General features: G+C 43.4%; 1 protein-coding gene across 2 annotated transcripts in view; it reads left to right on the top strand.

The window, feature by feature from the left end:
* SLC22A23 (solute carrier family 22 member 23) overlaps positions 1-16781 on the top strand; it is a 109606-nt gene that overhangs the window by 83949 nt on the left and 8876 nt on the right. The window contains exons 6-10 of one of the 2 annotated variants that reach the window (XM_085051990.1): positions 2390-2479; positions 7979-8081; positions 11048-11280; positions 13914-13946; positions 15793-15916. In XM_085051990.1, coding sequence (XP_084908116.1) covers positions 2390-2479; positions 7979-8081; positions 11048-11280; positions 13914-13946; positions 15793-15916 — 583 coding nt within the window. The remainder of the gene's footprint in view (positions 1-2389; positions 2480-7978; positions 8082-11047; positions 11281-13913; positions 13947-15792; positions 15917-16781) is intronic. The other variant, XM_085051991.1, reaches the window with a different exon arrangement.

Genomic DNA, 16781 nt, shown 5'->3' on the forward strand with positions numbered 1-16781 from the left:
TTGGCTGCACCAGCACCCAGCCCTGCTGTGTTTGGGTGTCCTGGGAAATGCTCTGCTTGGAAATGCTCCTCTTGAGACGCTGCTGTGCACTAGAACAGTCACCCAAGTGTCACACCCAATGCTTCCATGGAAATTCATCCCTCTGTTGGTCTCTTCAGCTTCCCCTGTGTGGGGAGACATTTCAGGTGTTCTTTGGCATAAAAATATCTGCTTGAGCAGGCTGGAAAGCAAAGCTCCCTTTTTGCTCATCTCTGGATGGAAACATAAACCAGAGGTGCTCCTGTGGACAGAGAGGTTATAGCTGTTCCTTCCCAAGATTCCTTTCTAAGCTCAGAGAAATAATATTGATGCAATCACGAAAGTTGGACAGCAAAGTTAAAGCACTCAAATAGGTGCCAATACTTTAGCATGCAGGACACAACACGGAGAGGATGAAGGGATACAGTGGTGATAAGTACTTTGTGTGTGGATGTGTGTGGATTGCAGTTAGGAAAGACGTGGTTTTCAGGGAGTTTCCCTCTGAAGAAAGAAAAATTATCTGTCACCTTTCTTGCTGCTGAACAACATGCTGCCATGCATTTTTTTTTAACATAAGCTATTTTTCTGTTTTGTTTTGCTGTATACATTTTTTCTTAAGCATGAGGCTTGGATCTATGTAATTACATGCTTTTTCCTTTTCCTCTGGGTAAATGGCAGAGGAGAGGGTGAAAATGCCTTATGTCTGAAAATCAGTCTCTTTCCCTATAAAGCTTTACTCATTTCCTTAGACCATCTCATCTATCTTAGACCATCACTACTGGTTTAAAGCTTGTGATAGACAAAAAGTGTATTAGCTGGAGAAGGAAAGCAAGTTTTCTGGCCCCATAATACAGCTGATTCCATGAGGTTGTGATGTACAAACCTGCCAGATGCCCTCCTTTGTCAGATCCTGTTTCTTGGGTGTTTAATGGTGCCAAACTTAAAAGTTCTGTGCAACTCCCAGAGGGTGATCAGGTAAATGTGGGAAAAGTAGTTAAAACAGTTCAAGGTGCTGCTTGAAGGCTGTGTGTCGGCCACAGAGGTTTCTATCTCAAAATTTAAAAAAAACAGAAAAACCCAGCCAGGGATTCCTGTTGCCCTCTTGTATGTTAGAGCAGCTTTCAAGGGGATCTGGGTTTCTCCTGCTGGGCCCCTGTTGTCCAGTAGCAGGAAATGATGGAGTTTGTGCAGCCCTCTCAGGATGTGCTGTACATGATCGTGATTAACAAGAATAAAACTGGTCAGTTAGGTCCTCTTCTCCTGGCTAGGTCTACAGGAATGGAAGAAGAGAGCCCAGACATGCCCTGACTATATCCCTAGCAATGGTGGTAGTGATATCTAACAGCATTAGGTTTCAGAAGGGGCAGGGGGGAAATGTTGCACTCTGCTCAGAATGTGCCTTTTGATGCCACCAGGAAAAGCCAAATATGTTAGAAAATCTTAAAAAAAAAAAAATAGGGGCTGTCAGCCTCTATTTCTGTTTCAATGACTCTTTCTCACTAGTTGAGTCCTCTGCAGACTCTCACTGGCTGCACTCCAGCCTGTTGATTTGTGCCTGGCTGGCACACTGGCTCTTTGTCCACAGTGCTACCTATCCCCCGAGAGGAGCCAGCTTTACAGGGCAGGAACCATGTGCAGAGGGCTGGCAGCAAGCCCTGGTGCTGCTGGCATTCCCCCAGCCCATGGGCACCAGAGGGGAGAGGATTGGTGCATCTGGATGTGGATGTGAAGTGTAGGAGGAGGGACCTCAGCAACCAAGTGGAAGTGGAGGGCAGTAAGAGGGGAACAGGGGACAGAGAAGAGAGGAAATAAGAATCTTTAAAAAGTTGTGGGAGCAAAGAATAAAGACAGTTAGAGGGGACTTAGAGAGGCAAGGGCAAGAAGGGACTGGGAGGAAGTAATGGAAGAAAAACATTCTGTAGAGGAAGAACAGAGGAGAGTTTGAGCATGGATAACAAAGGGGCTGCAATCATCTGCTTTCCCCTCCACCCAGAGCAAGCTATCTAGCCCAAGGATTCAGTCTCAGAAATCTTTTGTGAAATCTCTCCTAAAATGTGCGCATCACCCCTCCCTGCTGCCCAACTCACTTGCTCAGCCTGCTCCATAGCTCCCACAACCGAGACCACAATGCATGTGTGGGTGTCTGCAACCTCCTGGTGGCCACAGCTCCACACAATGACATTGGAGATTCTCTTTGTGTTGTTGGGTTTTTTTTAACTTTGGTGATGTTAGAAGAATGTGAGCACTGACAAGTCACACTCTGGGAAATGCAAGAAGTCAGGTTGCCTGGGCAACCCTTGCTTGGCCTCCTGGCATGAAGGCATGATGATACAGCCTTTAATAACATGATTACGACCTATTTTTTCCACAGGGCATAGGATGGACGAATCAGTGCATAGGATGGACGATGATGTGGGAATGAAGCTGTTGTCTGTTCCTCATTTGTTGCAGAATTTGGAAGGTGTGTAGTGAATGAGGCAGAGGGTTGCAGAAGGAAAGAGGACAGTGCTGGGGAAATGAAGCTGAAAGCTTCCTGAAGAGCTGTACTCATTCTCTGGGTCTGCCAGGGCTGTTCCTGTACAATGATGGAGATTTCCCTGGAATCAGGCCCTTTCAGTGCTGTCACGAATCACAGTTTCTTCAGTGTCTGGCTCTAGCATGCAATTCTGGGGCTTGATTTGCAGAAAGCTGGGAGCATTTATATCAGCACCTGCAAGGGGTATTGCTGCATGATTTTTTTTCATTCTGGACACAAATCCTCTGTATTTTATCTTCCTGCCAGCAAAACAGGAATAATCTTTGCCATTACTCTTACAAGAAGGTGGTAGAGATTATTTCTTTAGTATTTATGAAATACATGTATATTCTGACAGCACTGTAGGAACGTGTCTGAGGAAATCTATGGTTCTTTGTACTCACTGGGGAGTTTGGATAATGAGGCTGAGGGGGACATGTTGAATGGGAAAGGCAGAGATGTCATTAACACCTGCCCTTGCCTGACTGCAGTGAGCATTCTGGGGGTAAAACTAATGTATGATCATCTAAGTGCTGTACCATAAGGCACATGAGCAATTGAAGATTGCAACAGCAACACTATGTCTGACTTTTTCTATCTTTTTTGAATGCAATTAGAAATACAGGATCGAAATAAATCACTGTGATCAGTCCTTAGCTGTTATAGTCACCGAGTTACATAGTTGCTCTCATGAAATGAGACTAATTTAAAATGCTGTTAGTATTTATGTCCAGCACTTTTGTTAGAAGGCATTCCAGTGTCCATATTGCTCTTGTTCTGGGGGTACATTTTAACATTCAGTTCAAATACACAATAGCTGTCTGGGTTTGTTCTTTTTTCCCCTTTCCCATTTGCCCCTGTCAGTGTCTATCTTAAATCTCTTTTTCTCTTTTCTCATGCTATATGAGAAGAGAGCAGCCCTGTTCCTGTGCTGAGATGAACCTATCTCTATTTCCTTATCCTTTTATAAGTGGGTTTGCCAGAGCTTTAGTTTCTCAAATAGTGATGACCAGAATTGTAAAAGAGTTCCAGTATTTCATTGTCTGAATTGCAAATACCTCATGGCTGCAAGAAACTGGTGCCATATAGTCACTTGTGGCTTTTGCTTATCTTCCACCGGAAACATTTCCCCTTAATCACTGAGAATCTTACCTTGTGTTTCATATTTTCATTTGCTTTTGCCACAAATTGGATCTCAAGCTCACTCAGTTCCCTCTAATGGCCCATTTGTGTTGTGCTTACCTTTGATGGTAATGTAGTGCCTCACTTGGTCACCAGAAGACTTTATTGGTACATTTCTGAGGTTGTTGCCAAGCTTCCTACTAAGGTTATTAAACAAGATTTTATTATTAAAAATAAGAGGAGTAGCCCCTGCTAATGTCCTGCCATCCACTTATGATTTCCACTTTTCTGTCCTTTATTGCTCTCTGCCCATCAACCAGTGTTTTACCCACCTCATAATTTCTGTATATTACTTGAGAGCTGGACAGAAGTCCTGGAAGGTATAAATAAACCTGTGCACCAGTAACTCTGTCTGTCTGAGAGTAGATTGCTTCAACTCTGTGTTTTGGACTGGTCTACCTCCTGCTGCAGAGCTGTCATGCTCCAGGGATTGATTGAGCCTCTCTGACAGGTCTCCATAGCTCTTTTCATGTTCAAAGAGCTACTGACAGTATCATTTAGCAGCCAGAAAAATCCAGTAGAAGTCCATCACCACGGGACACTTGTCATTTTGGACATCATTTTTGAGCGACTTGATTTGGGCTTTTGTCTGTTTTGTCTGTGCCAAGTGATGCAGAGATAGGTGGCTTCATCTGAAGGCTTTGAAGATAATTTCTGCTTTTGAAAGTCATGCTCCTGAAATGCAGAGGGTCCTATGAGAATTCAGCAGCGTGGCAAGATGGAAGATGGTAGGGTTCCCCTTCCCATGAGACTTTTAAAGTCTTTCAATGAATACTTTTAATTTCCACTGTGATATAAAGAGTCAGCTTGTTGACAGAGTTCCTACAGAGTCCCTGAATAGGAAGCCTAGAGTGTGTGTGGGCTCTGGAGTATGGGAAAACTTACTAGGGGCCTCTGAATAAATGGATAAAAATATTTTTAATTATCCACACTCTTCCTTCTGGTAAATCAAAACTGAAACATTTGATGTGAATTCATTCTGAACTAGTGGCATCAGTGCAAAATTAAAGAGTAATCTGGGCAGTGCAGGAAGTTTTTCTGGTATTAGTCCTGAGAGAGCAATAGTTTGCTTCCATGAGGTTTTAATAGCCTTCAGCTTGACTTTAATACCTTAACTTTGACCTGTGAAGTCAGTCAGCCTAGGAGCTGTCACTCTCCTGATGCTCATCACAGTCAGACAGAGCACGTCCTTTCATGCAAGAAGGCTCCTTCCAAAGACAGCATGTCACTTATAGGAGAGCCAGTTCTGCAGCTGATGACTTTTTTGCAAGTCACCTAGGTTATTTGTTCCTATTGGAATTATATTTTGGTTATTGCAAGTGATTGATTTTGCAGTACGGTGGGGAGTTTTGGTGAATATCTCACTAGTATTTATAGAAGCAAAGGAGGCAGAAAGTTGTCAGAAAGATGGATTGTGCTGGAGACTTGGAGAGTCATTCATCTGAAGCAGGTGACTTAGATTTGTAGTTTTAACAGCATCATAGAGGGATGGAGGAGTAAATAGCTGGTAAAGCCAGAAGGCTCTCAATAAAAAGCCAGGTTCTGTTTGCATTCTTTGTTGTAAGGTTTGAGGCCAGATTACTTCTTCTCTTTTTCTTTTATTCTTTTTGGCTTTCTTTTTTTTTCCTCCTACTTTTTTCCCTCCCTTTTTTTCTTTAATGCTTTGAATGCTGTTATATCTCAAATTGAGACCTTTTTGTGTAATGCTGCAATATATCCACAGAGTATAACCCCTTTGAGAGCAGAAGCAAGGGTCCACTGGGGAAAGGCTGCTGCATGAGACAGGGTAGAGAAGGGGTGAGCCTCCCCTCACATGTGATCCTCACTGCAGCTGAAATAGAGGAGGTGTTTGTCAGTTCATATAACCAAGTGAGCCCTGACTTGAGGGCAGAACAACAAAAAGGGTGAAAAACACTGACAGGAATTAGTTTAGAAGCACTGATTTATGAGAAAGGGTAAAAGGGGGGGCCTGAGTGCACATGAGGATGCATGAAAATAAACATAGAACAAATGGATTCTAGGAAGTGCTGATGTATGAAAAAAACAGGAGTGGAGAGCAAAATAATGTTTGGTTCTGAAGAAAAATGTAGCCAAGTGTTGCTTCTCTTAATTTTAAGTTGTGGCTCAATAAAGCATGTATTTATGACAAAATCTACTCTCTGTCCTGAAAGAAAAAAGTAAAAAATTCTCAAAAAACCCCAACTGATTAAGAAAACCTAAATAATATGGCATATGTACCTTCCGCTTACAGAGGATGAGATGTTTTACTTTATAGATCAGATCTGGTCATTCTCAGAGAGTTTGAGAGTGAACCCTTTTTTCTATTTGAAATCTGTGCAATATATGTTGTTTGGGTACTGATTTTCCTTGTTGACCTTCAGATGTAATAGTAAACACCCACAAACAGCCTTTCAAAACCCTTGTGGTTCTCTTAGTGCTTGCTTTGACTTTTTTGCTGTAGAAGGTTTGGCCTGGGCTCAATTGCAGGCTTTACACTTACGGTTTATCTGACTGCTTCCATTGTTCTGAATTATTTTATTCCCACTTGTTCCTTTCCGGAATCTTGCTGCAAAAATGGTTTTGGCCTTGTTCTTTGAGATTAGGTTCCGTTTGGTTTTTTTCATTGCTTATAATTTAATATGACCCCGATCCATCACTGAGCCTGCTGAAGGCTTCTGTAGTACAAATATTAATTTAACCAATTTCTTCTTTTACTCCACCTCAGTTTTTCTGCTTTTGTGAGCTTCATGCTGCATAGATTCTGGGGAGAAATGGCCATTATCAGGTTGTAAGGAAAATAGTATGGCAATATGCTGCTCAAGTACAATCACTAATGTAAAATACCCTTTGCTGCTTTTGTCAGAAGCCTTCCCGGTACTTACTCTAGACAGAAGACCAGGAGTGACCTGTGAGCAGTGAATAGCTCAAGTGTTTGCATGTAAACAGTGTTTGTTTGATGATTTTTATGATGCATTTTCAAATAATACCTGTCAGATGTGTTTTTTGTTTAGTTTGTAAATTCAGGTGATTTTTTTTTTTACAACTCCCACCTCCCCCCTCCCCTGCGGCTTGCTTTTATTTTCTCCTGTGTTGCATCTCTTTAGGAAATTGCTATTCAGCAGAGGAAGGCAGAGGTCAGGGCAGGCCAGTGTGGGCAGCTGAGGACACCAGAGCTCATTGCAAATGCAGAAAGGGAACATGAGTTTGCTTCACAGCAGGGCCATGCTGCTGCCTTTGAACACAGGCAGTCTAAAAAGCAGCTGCACAGGTCTTTACCCCAAAAAACAGTCCTGGTCTGTACTCTTGGAATGCATTATTTTTGTGATGCTTCTTTATAGCTGCAGCTTCTACAGCTTTTATTGGGCTTGCTGCTCACTGATCCACTAGCTTGGAAATAGTGGCTGCTTTGGCACACTTAGGTAGGTGTTCAAGCTCTAACTTAATGATAATTGGGAAGTAAGCAGTGCCCTTTGTTATTGCCCTGTGCCAACAAGGATATCAGATTCAACTTTTGTAAGGATTGTGTGTTATTACAGCATTGCAAAGAAAAGTTCACTTGGAGCTGCCCAGCACTTAAAGGAGATGGTGGGGCTTTAGTTCTAAAACACAAAGGCACCACAGCTGATGATGACCAAGGATTTTCTTTAAGGAAATGTCTTGATGTCTAAGATATCCATCAGAAAAAAATTTAAATATTTGAAAAGGGAGTGGAGTGGAGTTGGGTGGAAGATGGATGAGCTGACATAATGTCCTAGCCACTTCATTCTGAATCCTGCATTTGAACAAACTTCAAAAAGTTCCCCATGAAAAATGAGTTTGAACTCCAGTCCTTTCCATGGCTTTTTAGATGTGCATTGCACAAAGGCAGCAGAGCTTGTAGCAGAACGAGTGCAGTCCTCCCTGTGGAGGGCTTTAAAAATTAACAGAATCCTGAAGTTCTTCAAGAAATTTGCTATCATGCTTGCTGGGATCAAGCTCCATACTGCTCCCATTTTACATATACATTTTTAACTGGGAGAAGGTTTGGAGTGTGAAGGAGTTCTCAGATATTTCTTTTGCCCTGAGACAGTTAAGGGAAGCCTGGAAGAACAGGAGGAACCTGTGATGGACTTTATATAGGTAGTTCAGCATTTTTATAATTCTTATTAGTGTAACCAATAGTGTTCTGCTCTCCAGAATATCCCTCAGTATATCTTAGTTCACAAGTAAATCTTCTCCTCATTCTTCTCAGTGAAATGTTAATTCTGATTTGGTTTGTTTCAGAGCTGGAAAAGGAAATCACCAGGAGACCGAAGAAAGTCTGCATTGTTAAAGTGGTGGGAACAAGGAACCTGTGGAAAAACATTGTAGTGCTGTGTGTGAACTCGTAAGTCCCATCTCTTTGTTTGAATACTTGTGTGGTCACTGAACTGGGAGCAGCAATGGGAAGTGATGAGGGAACTCCACTGTTTCCTAGTGTGGGACTGTTCATTAATGTCTCTGATAAATGATCCTGGAAAAACACCAGCTTTTATAGAGAACTATTTTTTTTATGGCAAACGTGGAGGAGCTTGTTGGCTATTTCAGGGACCAGAACCACATCTTCTCAGGTGCTGTGCTACAAGCTCATTGCTGTCACCAGTGGTCCCATGTGGCCACAGGCTGGTAGGTGCTCATGCATGCAGACATCTGCTTGGCATCCCAGGTGGGAGATTTGAAACCATTTATGCCACAGGAGTGAAGGTTCAAGTTGTTTACATCTGATAGGGCTGTGGTAGAGAAGATGTTGCTTGCCAGTAAATACAAGCCTGCTCCCTTGTTTAACAGCTGTGCTTGGTAGGTCTTCAAAGGCAGATTTCAAAGTATTTCAGCACTCCCAAATCATGCACAGGGGCCCACAGGGAGAACGTGCAGTCTCACACAGAGCAATGTGATGCTTGCCTCCTAAGGCTTCCATTTGGACATGCTCATGTGGGCAAAACCAGGCACCAGCATGAGGGTTTTGCAGGTTACAGGCTCTGTGACCTTCTGTCCACAACTTAACACCTGGTAAAGAGGAAATATATGGGTTTGCAAATTCTGGGACATCACCAGCAGTGCATTTTCTATTTTTCTATCTTGTAAAATGCTCATTTGAATTTTTACCTTTTTTTTTCCAAATGGGAGGTGGGGATGGAGGAGGCTGGGAATCTCCTTTTTCTGCCAGGTTTCAAAGTAGATAGCTCTCTTGTGGCTTTTTCTTCCTCACTTCAGGGCACTACTCTGCAGCCCTGTCTCCTGTTAATAGGCTTATGGATCAGCCATCACCCAGAGGGGACAGCCCCTGTGCTGGGCAAATAGTCACCCAGAAGCACACAGACTTCAGGGGTCAGTGTCCACTACAACCAGTGTTACTGGTTGCAGAAGCAGCTCTGGGCTTATGAGTTTTGTGTCAATTCCACCCACCAGTGAGTGACTCTCTGTTCTGAAGCAGTGCTTTCTCCTTAGGCTCACCAAATACATTTAATAGACAGTATTAATAATTATATTTTATTAATAATTTTTCTAATAGTAATTTATCTATTTATTTTCTAATATATCTAAAAATAATTATGTTTTCACAGTATTTGTGAAAAATGTTTACATGGGGAATGCTCCTCTTCTCCCTCACCCACCTTAATTTTGCGTATTTGGAAATTCCCTAAATCCAGAACTAGGCAGCCCAAAGAATAACTTCTGGCATTAGCACAAGGAGGCTGTTTGCCATCCAAGCAGAGCATGAAGTAGATACACATCTGAGGAAATAGATTTCATGTTTGTTTTCAGGGGGTGAAAAAAAAATATTTAATTTTACTTCTGTTATTCCTGTTAGATGGGGTTGTGCTGAATTTTTAGTACACGGAGAAGGAACCTTTTGCAGGGAACAATAAGAAATCAAGGGAGACAAGTATTTAGTTTTAAAAGTAAATATTCTGAGCTGCTTCCAAAGTTAAGAGAAGACGGTAATTTTTTGGTAAGCAGGCTGGAAAACAAAGTCCAAATGATACAATAATTTAGTTTATAGGTCGTGCCCTCAGTAACAACTTCTGCAAGTGTGTTTGCATGCATACAAGAGAAAGAAGAAACGCTGATTAACTCTGCCCTTTTATTACTGTTGTTTTGCTGACTAATATTTCTTTTTATGGGAGGAGTCAGCTATAATCTAGTTATCCAAAGTAAATGTCATTTTTGTGTAACAGCAAGCACTTCTACTAGGTTTTTATGAGGGGGAAGGTGTTTGGTGTTGAGGGTGGGATTCTGAACTGGAGCATCAATTCACAAACTTGAAAAAGAAACTCCTCAGGCCCTGGGCTGTCATGAACTCAGGGACTGCATACCCCCACAGCTGTTTCTATGCTTACTTTGATAACCAGTTTACACTGACAGAGCTTCAAATTCCTGGCCTTCAGGAGGATTGAAGTGTATCAGTGTAATGTACCTGCCCATTGTGTTTTTTCTTTTTGGAGACCTGGATCTGTGCCTCCCACTCTCTCAGGCACTGTTAATTTGTGCCATGGGGTTTGTCTTGTGTAAGTGCCAAGGACAGGAGGCTCTTCCTGGCAGAGGTGCTTGAGCTGCAATAGGTTTAGTTGAGAGCATTGGCCTCTCCTGATGCACCCCTGCTGCAATTTTGTACCACATCAGGGATGATTCTGGGCTTCTCATCTAACTTGTGTACTTCCATCCCCCTGCTCTTTCCTCTTTCTTCCTTTTTTTGTTTCCTTTTTCTTTCTTTTTTTTTTTTTTTTTTATTTGGAGGGGCAGGGTGGAACAGGAAAAAGAGGAATAAAATGCAATGTTAAGATGTTGGTCAGTGGCATCTCAAAATTTTTGAAGAGACACGTTGGTATGAAGGATGGTGTAAATGTGTAGACTTAATTAGAGCTTATTGTTTCATAATTGTAATAATCAATGCAGCACATATAACTTCAAATACTCCTTTCTCATGGGTTTTCAGTTTTAACAGGTAGTGATGGCTCTGTGGCTGTCAGCAGATGCACTGGGAACAGAGAGATGTCCTCCTCTGGGAATGGGATTTCTCAAATACAGTGGAAAACCTACCATGCACTAGGAGCTCATCTAAAGTTTCCTGTGCCCTGATCATACCATGAGCAGAAGCTATATGAGTAAAGCCAGCAAATGTTTAATTGAATGGGGATTTTTTCTTATGCTTCCTTTTGTCACTGCTTTTCTTTTACAGTGGCACCTAGAGGGAAGTTTCTTAACTTTGGGTGTTGTATTCCGTACTTAATGTCTCCCTACACTGAATTACATTGCGGTGTGTGTTCTGGACTCTCAGCAATAGTTTCTCTTGCCCTCTCCTGTTTCCCTCAGGCTGACTGGTTATGGCATACACCACTGTTTTGCAAAAAGTATGATGGGGCATGAAGCGAAGATGGCGATTACCCACAACTTCTATGCGGACTACTACACCATGGCTGGGATTGCGCTGGCATCCTGCCTGGCCATGTGCCCTGTGGTTGGGTTTCTGGGGAGGAGAGGAGGACTCCTGCTTTTCATGATACTTACAGCTCTGGCATCACTTCTGCAGCTGGGCCTTCTCAACTGTAAGTTGGAGATGAGAGCTTTTCAGAACCACACAAGCTTGACATGCAAATAAGGGACCAGGAAATACTAGCATTTCCTTTGCCTTTCCCAGATTTGTCATGTCACACACCTGCATAATTTAAGAAGCTGAATTTCTCTGGAGGTTTCCCCAAACACTTGTTTCTGAGGCTCATTAACAAAAGGCTTTGTATTCTGGATGATTCCCAGGGTGAAGTTTATTCAGCATTGGTACTGTATCTGGAGTTGTCACCATGAAAACAAACAAGGAAACAAGAAATATTTTTAATTCTATTTTAGTGAAATAGCCCTCAGGGAAAGAGATGGATAGAGATTGGGAAGGGTAAACTTTCCCACTCAAGTCTGCTTCTCAAATGGCCCCTAAACCATGCAGAAATTAAAGCAGTAGGTGTATGTCCTCTGCCTGCTCTTAGCATCTTGCTATGAATAAGTGATATAGAGGTAGCATGGAAATCCTGCAGCTGAAAGACCCTGCTTTTAACACAGTGTGTATCTATAGTCCATGTGAATGTATACATGTGATTTTGGGAAGTGACACAGCATTTCAAATGGGTTGTTACTGCCAAGTGAGACAGTGTCCTACCTCTTCCTTTGCAGGCAGTAACTTTTGTCTGGCCCATTTGAGCTGCTTCAGCTATTAAAACTGCTATAGAAATATTTCCTTTCCTTCTTGATTTTATTTCCCTGTCTTCATTTTGTTGGTTGAAGAGGTTGAACTTGACGAATCAGAGAGGTGTTGAAGCAGAGGGAAGGTGGAATGTGCTTTGACACTCTCACAGTCACCAATCATTAGAACCCTGTCCCATGAAACCCCACCTCAAGAAAGGGGGAAGAGGGTTGAGACATACTTCAGACAAACTGGATGCGAAACAAACACCAGAACAGTGGTTATTGCTGGTTTTAATTTCCAAGTTTAGAAATAATTGAAGGCTTTAATAAGAAAGAGCTTTTTGCATTGAGGATGGAAAGTTTTCACATGCCTGCACACTGAAGGCTGCTCCAAGCCAACAGGAATTGTCCATATTTACAGACTGTGTTTCCCGAAGGCATTTCCTAAGTTAACCTTTAGCAAACACACTATTTGTGGGAGTGCAGGAGAGAAACAGACAACCTCTTTCATTACATGGAGGAAACTCCAACTTTGTGTGTGTTTGCTCCCAGCTTGGCACAGATGTTTACATTCCCTTTAAGCACATATTTACCATGACCAGCAATCCCAGCTGAGAGTGAGAGAAATCCCATGGCCCCACCTCATCACCAGGCTGTTGATGGACTGAGACCATTCACATGCAGATTTGTGCTGTGCATGTGTGCAACCTCCCAAAACTCCACATTCTTCTGGTGGTGTCCATCAGGGTCTGTCTAAACTAGATTTGGCAATTTTAGGAGTTTTTTTAAGGATGGGAGATGTTTGTTGAGGCTGTTGAGGTAATAAACACTTGCTTAGCTCAGGGAAAGCGTGTCAGAGCCTTTAGTGTGCTCCAGAGCCACAAAAATCAGGTTGCAGTTTTTCAACAAAAGAAGAATTATGAGGGAGGTGAAAGGAAACACCCTGCAGGATTCATTACAACCTTTTCCATAACAGATTTGCATAATTTTGTGAGCCAAGCTGCTAAAACTAAGATCAGGATGGTTTTAGGTCCTTTGTGCTGCATTGGCACTCTCAGTGCAATGCCCCCATCACACTTGCTGATGCTTCTCTTTGTGAGAAGAGGAGGGAAAGGCAGCCTCGAACTTCAGAGCAGCTCAACTCCCCCGACTCTAGACCATGCCCATCTCTTCCTCAGAAGAGCTAGACAGTGCTTGGAGAGAAGCAGTGACCCTGCCAATTATGAAATCTGTCACAGCATCCTGCATGTTTTAATTTAGCATAATTTGGGTGTAATTAGCAAATGATGTCAGAATTTGAGAATGGTGAGGGAGGGGGGATATTCTCCACCAGCCACAAACCTGCAGCAGACCTTGAAGCTCACCATGTTTGACCCTTCCTCCAAACCCCACAGTGTCACCTGGGAAGGCACAGAAGTCTGGAGAGCAATGAGCAGCAGAGCTGTGCCCAGCGTGTGCTGCTGCCTTTCCCCTTGCTGCCAGTACTGCCGTGTGCTCCTGTGTGGCTAGGATTGGTGGCTAGTGTGACACACGGACCATCAGCTCATGGTTTTGGAGAGGAATAGTTCTCCCACCAGTGTGACAGCGCTGATGCCCAGAGTTTGCTCTCTAACCGAAGCTTCTGTTGGCCATTCCCTCAGGGCTGCAGCAGGAGGGCATTTTCTCTTCTCCCCCTTCATTAACAACAAAGAGGCCTTTGTGTTAATCCCAGTGGTAATTCTGGGGCTCTTAAATATGCTTTACTGCTGGTTTGTTATCACTGTCTCATTAGCATGCTCTCCTCCAGCTGAGATGTGCCTGGAAACAGCATGTCCTATCTGGGGGCCAGGGAAAGATGTGCCAGTTTTGGCATGGGAAAAAATTGTATGGGGCGGGGGGAGGTAGGGTGACATGTGGGATTTTCTTTTTTTATTTTGGATAAATAAATGTGTAAAAATAATATGTTCTTGTTTTCTCTCCTTTTCTCATTTTTATCCTTCTCTGACTTCTGTGGTCTTGGATCCAGTGATTGGAAAATACAGTCAACTTCCAGACTCAGGTATGGTTTACGGTCAAATCTGCATCATGTGGGAAGCATTCCCCCAGGAACAGGTAGATCCAAAATGCCTGGGCCAAAGCTCCCCACACAGAGCTGCTGCCACAAAAGGGTGCAGGGTGAAAGCCCACTTCTATGCAGTGCCTTGAAACCCCACTCACAGGCAGGCCTGCTCATTTATGTGCAGCCTCTTGGTGTAGCATCCCCTCCACAAAGGCTCACCTCTGCATGTCAAGAGAGGGTGCAGAGGTCCCCCAAGGTCTGAGATACAGGGTAGGGCTTTCTCAGAAAGTCTCCTCCTGAGAAGCAACATTCCCAGTTCAGGAATCTCAGATCTGATATTTTTCCCCCCAGAAAAGAAAAGGGGACAAAAACACCTTAAGGATGCTTTTGATAAAGGGACTTAAACACCTTAAAAAATACTTTCCCAGGCTGAAGTACTGTACGAGGAATACAGTGACAAACTACAGGGGAACGAAATTTGCCTTTCTGTATCAGATTTGATGGACCTGTCCTTGCCCAGCTTTTCCAAGCTCTGTTCTGCTGAGTAGTCATGACTCCCTGAAGGGGTCAGCAGTGTAGCCTCACTCACTATGCAAGGGTGGTCAGAGACTCAGAGTTTGCAAGGTACTGTGCTCACATCCTTGTCAGCTGGCAGGCAGCTTATCATTTTCTGTCTCCCCAAGACTCGGGGTATATTGCAGAAAGGGCTTAGCCCTGAGCATGCTGTAGCATGTTTTAGTATATGTAACCAAAGAGCTCCTAAATACCTTCTGCTTCTGCTCTCCTAACAGCTGGTATATTCAGCAAGAGCAAAAGCAGGCGTTAATTTTCATTGGATCCAACCCAGAGAGTATGCCTGCTTGGGACTGCACACAGATGAGCAGTTCTTTCTTCAGGCAGGCCTTGGGACTTGGCTGTAGAAAAGTGGGGGAGCACTGGCTGTCAATCTACAGTTCTGTCCCCAGTGCTACTGTCAGGCATGATGTGCTCCCCTTGTATGGTGCAGTAGTCTCTGTGAGGAATGTGGCCTCCTCACTGCCCAGGGCAGGGCACAGGAGCTTGGACAGCCCTGATCAGACATCCCACCCCTGCCCTCAGATGGTGGCAAGCGGGGATTGAGTGAGAGATGTACAGTCATGCTGGCCAGAAGACAATTTCCTTTAGCTTTGTTTAGATTTACCAAGGTTTCTCCAAGTGCCTGATAGACACTGTTTGCTCCCGGAAACCTTGCTGCCATCCAGCCATGAAATGATTGAGCAAACAGCCCTGACTTAAGGGAGTCCTTCACCGTCCTTGGTAGTGACTGTTCTCACCCAGAGTTGTTAGGCAAAGGCTGTCAAGCTGGGAGTTACAACAGAGTTTGCAGACTGATCACATGCAGGGGCTTAGCATAAAGATGGGAGCACTACTACTTCTTTCCCCTCTTGTCATGGAAGCCTCTCCAGTACCCAAGCCCCTCTGTACAAGGTGTTTGGCAGCTTGAGGAATGCTGCCTGCCTCCACTTGTCTGTCAAACGTGAGAGGGAAGAGGCTGGTACCTAAAAGACTGCCCAAAGCTATGGTTTTTTCATGGGTTTCACCTTTTCTGTGGTGGCTGAGCATAAAAATTCAGATATCACTGCCATTGTTTGGCATGACATTATGGCTTTTTTCATGTATGTTTGTATCTCAGGTTGAGAATGGATTGGGGAATGAATTTTACAAATACCAGTTTTAAATTAATATTGCAAACTTACTCAAATTGTCATCAAGAGAGAAAAGAGAGTAATATAAACATATTTACTTGCTTTATTCCTTGGAAGTTTGACCTCATTCTTACTTTTTATGAACACACTTGTCTTGCCAGGTATGAGTGACAGCGTCAAAGACAAATTCTCTGTTGCATTTTCCATCGTGGGTATGTTTTCTTCGCATGCCGTTGGAAGCCTCAGCGTGTTCTTCTGTGCTGAAATCACACCCACAGTAATCAGGTGAGACATTGGAGCTCCCCTCAAAAGAAGGGGACAAAATTATCCTCATTTAGTTGATAATGAGCTGTGGAACTTAACACATTGTATGGAGGGGAAACCCCGCGTAATTGGAGCAACAACTTGGAGGCTGCTTTTTGTGGTTGCTGCAGTCAGTCTGCCTAAGTAAATGTGTGTGTCTGTATGGAGAGGCTTTGTTTTCCGTGGCTCCACCTTGTGTCCCATCGTGGTGATGATCAGCAGGCCTGGCAGCACATGAATTGCAGCGTGGTAGGGTCTTAGATACTCAGCTGAGCCAGTTTGTGTGGTTGAACATTGTCGTTGCTTCACTAACTGGGGGATTTGTTCAAGCAGCGACCGAGTGAGTCTGCAGCTTGATATTAAAGGAGAAATTCCATGAGTGTGCAGAGGAGGACATAGGTACCAGCAATCCCTGCTTCCCTAGGGCACGTTAGCCAGGACAGCTGCAGAGGAGCTTCAGTGGAAGGGAGATGTTGAAACATGTGGTGATAAATGCTTTTGGTTTGCAGAGATGTTCTGCAAGCCTGCCTCTCCTACAGCAGCACCCCTGTGAGAGCTCTTTCTTTTATTGCAGGTAGAATTTTCTTTCTCTTCACACACAGATCTATCTTAGCAGAGGCTCAAAGTTTTTCTAAGGAGGAGCACTTCCATCCTGGGAAATAGTAGGAATCAGACAGATGATCTTTGTTGGAGAGTTTCCCATAACACATCTTTATATGATAAGGGGTGTGTACCATTTTATATATGCACTGTTATCTTTCACAGCACAAAGGCTGTGCTTTTGTGTTCTGGATTATGCTTTCAGCAATGCCACAGCAATTCAGGAGTCTGCCCTGACTCCACTGAA

The sequence above is a fragment of the Lichenostomus cassidix genome, chromosome 2, assembly GCF_008360975.1.
Source record: "Lichenostomus cassidix isolate B80296 chromosome 2, HeHo_3.0, whole genome shotgun sequence".
NCBI classification, from domain to species: domain Eukaryota; kingdom Metazoa; phylum Chordata; class Aves; order Passeriformes; family Meliphagidae; genus Lichenostomus; species Lichenostomus cassidix.